This window comes from Vanellus vanellus (genome assembly GCF_965231255.1).
Source record: "Vanellus vanellus genome assembly, chromosome: 29".
In the NCBI taxonomy this organism is placed as follows: Eukaryota; Metazoa; Chordata; class Aves; order Charadriiformes; family Charadriidae; genus Vanellus; species Vanellus vanellus.
Genome location: NC_138934.1, coordinates 1819379 through 1825929, shown reverse-complemented (window position 1 = coordinate 1825929; position 6551 = coordinate 1819379). Strand labels below are relative to the sequence as shown.

The window sequence follows — 6551 nt, the reverse complement described above, 5'->3', positions numbered from 1 at the left end:
CTCGCGATCTTGAGACTTCTCCCAGCCATTTATAGAATATTTCATCTGCCTCCTCATCCTGGTTGGGCGGTCTATAAGAGACTCCTACTACAATATCTGCCTTGTTAGCCCTCCCCCTGATCCTTACCCGTAAACACTCAATCCCATTATCACCATCATTTAGTTCAAGACATTCATAACACTCCCTGACATACAGGGCCACACCCCCACCTCTCCTCGCTTGCCTATCCTTCCTGAAGAGTCTATAGCCATCCATGGCAGCACTATAGCTATGCGAGTCATCCCACCATGTTTCTGTGATGGCAACTACATCATAATTACCCTGGTGTACAATGGCTTCCAGCAGCCAAACCCCTGGCTGTGGCACCAGTCCTGTAGCCATTTATTGACTGGCCAGCTTTGACTGGACCTTTCAAACCCTTCTCTTTGACTGGGAGGATGGATGAAACAACCACCTGCGCCCCAGAGTCCCTGATCGCTGCTCCCATGGCTCTCTAGTCTTTCTTCATCGTCTTCAGGCTGCTCCCGGATGCATCACTGGTGCCCACGTGAAACAGCAGCAGCAGATAACAGCCAGAGGACTGCTCTCGGCGCCATCCCTGATACGAGCCCCCGCTAAGCAGCACACCTCTCCAGAGGGTGCGTCAGGTCAGCGAATGGGTGCCTCCGTGCCTCTCAGAAGAGCGTCACCTACTGCTATCACCCGTCGCTTTTTCTGAGTTGCACTGGTTGTTACACGGGGAGCAGATCGGGTGGCCTTACTCAGCTCCAGCGCCTCTCCTGATGCAGTGGGTTTTTCCTCTTCACTCTGCAGAGCAGTGAAGCGGTTCTGCAAGGGCACCTCAAGTTTTGGGGGAAGTCTCTTCCTCCTGCTGGTCTTTGCAGTAACAAGCTTCCATTCCCCTGTGTCACTGGTGCCCCTCCCTTCTGTATGACAGAGTGGGAGGTTTTGGCTGTTTGGCCATGGGCTGTGGGTCCACTTCAGACTGTGCTTGTAACCAGCTATCTCCTTCTCAGCCTCCCAGATGCTGTGCATGGTCCTTGTGAACCAGCCCAGAACAGGTTCTACACAGTCCCAAATCCCCTCCACGACTCCACAGGGAGTGTGCTTTTGCCAGGAGACCCTGGAGAATTTTGTCTCTTTGTGATCAGCTGCAGAGTTCCGGCTGACCCTCTGTGAGGGTACGCGGGGAAGATTTCTTCCATGCCCATCCTCCAGTGACCTGAGAGCTCTGGTCTCTGCTCTCTACTGCTTGACCTGTGGAGGGCTGGGTTGCTGTTCAAAGGCACCATGACACTGCGCGTTGGTGCTGACAGGAGCTTTGTGATGTGTAGAGACGTAAATGAGACAACTTTATAATCGCTGGGGATGTAGTAAATGCAGCTGATGGAGACAACAAAAAGAGAGGGGCTTTGATCCCCTTATGGCGCGTGACGCCATTTGGATAGCTCACGGCCTCCACAGGTGGCACTGACTATTACGAGTGGAGTCAGGTTTTGTGGTCCAAAATACGGACATCTCATGACAATTCAATTGGCCAAAGGAATTTGGCACAAGGCCCCAAGAGGATGCCCCCGGATGCTGTCCTGTCTCTAAACATTGCTCCATGAGAGCTGGAAGTGACCCGCACATATTGTTTACCAGCTCGGGCACCTCAAAAGTCACTAGGCCTTTGTGCATGGATTCCTGCTCTCCATCTCATTAGCATGGGTGCTGAGACAAGCAGCTCACATGCGGGTGCCTGTTTTGTGCACACCTAAACTGAGGCAAGATGAATCCCTCCTCCTGTGGGTTTGTTCAATGTGTGGGAGGGAGATGACTCCTCTTTGACCCCCAGGGCTACAATGCCAGGATGAGATGTTTCCATTGACTCAGTTCAATCCCTTCCCTAAGCATGGGTTCTTCCCTGTCCGTGTGTCCTGTCTAACGGTGGGACAAGGAGCAAGCATTCTCATAGCTAACTCTGCCTCCGAGAGGAGGAATGACACCGCTGGCAAGAAGCGTCTCTGCAGAGCTGACAGATTAGCAGGAATGCAGCGATTCCTTCAGTCTCTTTCAAAGTAGGTTCCTGGGGAGCCCCAGGGAACTCTCCAGCTCTCCCTTGGGCTGGGCCTCTGCTGCTGAGCTGGGCCGGGCTCCTGGGATGGAGAGAGCTCGTGGCAACCGGGTGGCACTGCAGAGAGACAGCTCTGCCCAGGAGCAGCTCCTCTGCAAAGCGCAGCAGGGCTGGGGGCACTGCCTGCAGACACCACGAGGAGATGAGAGAGCTCTGTGAAGGGGGGAGACAACACAGAGTTCATTGTGAGAGAAGTCTTCAGAGCCCTTAACAGGGTAAGTCTGTAGCTGAGGGCAATGCAGACTCAGTTGCCGGGGGGATCTCCTAAACAGGCACATCTCACAGCCTATGGGTTTTTTCAGGACTCTCACAGCTTCACCAGTGCGCAGGAGGAGAACCTGCCCAGGTCACTGATTCACTGCCACACCATCAGAGCAACAGGGCATCATGTCTCCCTTCTCCCAGAAACAGCTGCAGGGGTGTTGTCCTGGTCTGAGGTAGAACAGACCCAATTTTCTGTTCAGTAATTTGACTTTGCAGCTAAACATCTTTAACTGACTGAACTCTCTGAAATTAACAGCATGTTGTGCAGACACTATTTGCTCTTAGAGTGATAAGACCTGTGTTTATAGCTGATGCCCGGGCATGGCATGCGGAGAGGCTCCTGCTTATACCTATTGCTATAACACCCAAGGGCGGCTCACTTTGGTATTTGCCCCATTGGAGGGTCGGAAGCAGAAGAGCATAGAGGGGTCCCACCTGTGGGGAGGAGTGGACAGGACAGGTGACCCCAAACTGACCAACAGGGTGTTCCATCCCATCTCCCTCGTGTTTTTGGTAAAAGCTGAGGGATCAAAGAAGTCAGTCTCTTTCTTCAATGGCCGACATCCGAGGAGGACTCTGTTTGTTTGTCTGCTTTTGTTTCCGCCCTGTGCGTTCCTGCATCCAGATCCAGAATCCAGCTCCCGTCGATCACTGAGTCCGGTCTGGGACATTCCTAGTGCCTACCTGTGACATGATCGTCATCCTGGGAGTCTGATATGTATTTGTATATATTCTGTCTATTTCATTGTTTTCTTCTTATTATTTTATATTTATTTTCATTAAAGTCATTTAGTTTTCTTTCAAACTCACAAGTTCCTTTCTCTCTCTTCCTCCTCTTCCTGAAGGAAGAAGCTCTCCCTTCTCTGAAGGGAGAGAGGTCAGAGAGCATCTGTCATTCATTTCAGACCACGAGAGGTGTGAAGCTGGGTGCGCTCCCGGGGTGCTCAGGGCTGTCCTTCTGAGCAGGGTCCCTGCACCCCAGGGGGATGGGATGGGTCAGGGACTCTGTCGCTTGTCAGGTCAGCACTCGGCCTGCCCAGGCAGCTCCCCACGGCACTGCAGGGAGAAGCTGCAGGTAGAAGGAGTGATTCCTGGCAGGGAAGGGTCCTTCTGCCTGTCAGAAGGGTGCTGTGGGGATCAGGGATGCTCACAGCTCCGGAGCACAGCCTAGACATCTCTGGAGGGGAATCTTGCAAGATGGAAAAAACAGGGGAGTCTTCACCTGCAAGGGAAGGAGCTTGTGCATGGTGAGACCCTTTGTGATCTGCAGCGGATCCCTCTGCTGTCAGCAGGGCCCGATTTCTTCTCAGGGTAACATCGGAGGGCAATGCCTCTCCAGCTCAAGAAGGAGCAAGCACAGGGCAGCTGGGAGCAAGGCAAATGGACAGACCCGCTTGCCTTCCTCTGCATTAAGCCCCAGCAAATCCTTCTGCTGCTTAGCCTGAGTGCAGCAGAGATGCTCAGGATTGCTGACATAGAGGAGATTCCCCAGGGAAGAAAGGAGGGGATGGGGAAGGGCTGTCCAAAACAACAAACAAAAGCCTAAACCTTTCTGTGCAACCAACTTCCTTTAGTACTGGGGGTGCAGGTGCTGACGAGCCCTTCAATATTTCAAGGGATTTTGTCTGAGGAATTCTGACTATCGGATCTGGCCCCTGCACCCACACTGCTCCCAGGTAGACCCTGAACTACGGCATGATGGACGCCTTGGGAGCCCACGGGCAGTGTGCTCTTCTCAGCACACTCAGCCAGCACAAACCACAACTGCATCCAGGGAGCTGAACAAAGGTCCTGCCAGGCAGGAAAAAGGGGGTGTGTGTGGCAGAGTGGAGAATGTATGAGAAAAAGTCTTTGATTTGCAAAGAGAGGTCTGTCCTCAGTTGTCACTGTCTTTTCCTCCTTGCACAGGCCCCTGAGTCCATCTGGAGAAAATGTCCAACAGCAGCTCCATCACCCAGTTCCTCCTGCTGGCATTCGCAGACACACGGGAGCTGCAGCTCTTGCACTTCTGGCTCTTCCTGGGCATCTACCTGGCTGCCCTCCTGGGCAACGGCCTCATCATCACTGCCATCGCCTGCGACCACCGCCTCCACACCCCCATGTACTTCTTCCTCCTCAACCTCTCCCTCCTCGACCTGGGCTCCATCTCCACCACTCTCCCCAAAGCCATGGCCAATTCCCTCTGGGACACCAGGGACATCTCCTACTCAGGATGTGCTGCACAAGTCTCTCTGCTGGTCTTCTTGATTGGAGCAGAATATTCCCTTCTCACCATCATGGCCTACGACCGCTATGTTGCCATCTGCAAACCTCTGCACTACGAGACCCTCCTGGGCAGCAGAGCTTGTGTCCACATGGCAGCAGCTGCCTGGGGCAGTGGCTTTCTCAATTCTGTTCTGCACACTGTTACCACATTTTCCATACCTCTCTGCCGAGGTAATGCTGTGGACCAGTTCTTCTGTGAGATTCCCCTGCTCCTCAAGCTCTCCTGCTCAGATTTAAACCTCAGGGAAGCTGGTCTAATTGCTGTTAGTGCGTTTTTAATCTTTGCTTGTTTTGTTTTCATCGTGCTGTCCTACGTGCAGATCTTCAGGGTGGTGCTGAGGATCCCCTCGGAGCAGGGATGGCACAAAGCCTTTTCCACGTGCCTCCCTCACCTGGCTGTGGTCTTCCTGTTCATCAGCACTTTAATGCTTGCCTACCTGAAGCCCCCCTCCATCTCCTCCCCAACTCTGGATCTGGTGGTTACTGCTGCATACTCAGTAGTGTCTCCAGCAGTGAACCCCCTCATCTACAGCATGAGGAACAAGGAGCTGAAAGACTCGTTGAATAAACTCATCCTACCGGTGGTACTTCAGAAGCAGTGAAATGCACAAGTCATCTCCAGTTTATCTTAGACAGGTGGTATGCTTTGGGTGTTTTTTCCTTGATAATCATGGTCACGCATGAGTTATTGCAGTCATCCCACTTCTCCAGGGACAGAAAGCCTGTCTGTCTCACCCAGAGGCTTTCTGTAAATCTTCCTGGTTCCAGATAAATTGCTTCCAGTTTATCGATGCCTCTCTTGAATTGTAAGAAGTTAAAACCTGGGAAACATTCTGAATGTGGTCTGACAAGTGCTGAGCAGAGAGGGATAAAGATTTCCCCTGGCTGTGCTCCTGCTTATACAGCCCAGGATACCTACAATCCAGGGCCTTGTATCAGAGCTGAAAGCCAGCCAGGCAGTCCGTAGCCTCTGTCATTGCAGCGGGCTACCCAAATCGAGGGGCAGGACCTTGGATTTGTCCTTGTTGGCTGTTATAATGTCCCTATCAGCCCATCGCTCCAGCCTAGCTAGGTCCCTCTGGATGGCAGCCCTGCCCTCTGATGTAGCATCTGCTCCCTTTGATTTGTCGTGCTCCGGAAACACTATGAGAAATCACTCTTTCATCTTCCCTCAGACCATTAGAAACATCTTTGTACTGGCTGGGGTTGGGATGCAGCTAATTTTCTTCCCAGCAGCCTGTACGGTGCTGTGCTTTAGATTTGTGACCTAAACTGCCTTGATAACATGCGGATGATTTAGCTGTTACTGAGCAGGGCTTGCACAGCACCAAGGCCTTTTCTGCTTCTCACGCTGCCTCTCGCAGTGGGCTGGGCTTGGGCAAGGGGCAGGGAGGGGACACAGCCGGGAGAGCTGACCCCAACTGACCAAAGGGGTATTCCACAAGACATGACGTCATGCTCAGAGATAAGACGGGGGAGAGGGTGTCTTTCCAAGGGGAGCCTGGCTGGGCATCAGTCAGTGGGAGGTGAGAGGTGGCCGGTGATCGCCTTTACACCACTTGTGTTGGAGTTTTTGTCCTGGTTTTTCCTTCACTTTTTAAACTGCCTGGATCTCAACCCAAATTTTGTTACCTTTGTTCTTCTGATTGTCTCTCCCATCCAGCTATGGGGGAGTGATAGAATGTCTGGTGCATGTTTAGTCACCACCTGGGGTCAATCCACCACAGGCAGAAATGTCAAATGTGTGCAAAGAAGAGATTTACTCTGTGATTAGCAAAACCTTGGGCAGCATTCAGTTTGAGTACCTGCAATAAAGAGGTGTAATGGAGTTGATGAGTCTTCCTTCATAGCCCCTGGCCAGCCCAGACTGGGCTGCTCTGCTGGGCTGGGGAGAGGGCAGGGGAG

The 6551-nt window shown here is 52.5% G+C and overlaps 1 protein-coding gene across 1 annotated transcript; it reads left to right on the top strand.

The window, feature by feature from the left end:
• Positions 1-4312: 4312 nt before the first annotated feature.
• Positions 4313-5248, top strand: LOC309682487 (olfactory receptor 14A16-like; the record flags this gene model as incomplete). Its single annotated transcript, XM_082496576.1, has 1 exon — positions 4313-5248. One exon carries the CDS (start codon positions 4313-4315, stop codon positions 5246-5248), a length of 936 nt encoding a protein of 311 aa, XP_082352702.1.
• Between the last annotated feature and the right edge of the window lie 1303 nt (positions 5249-6551).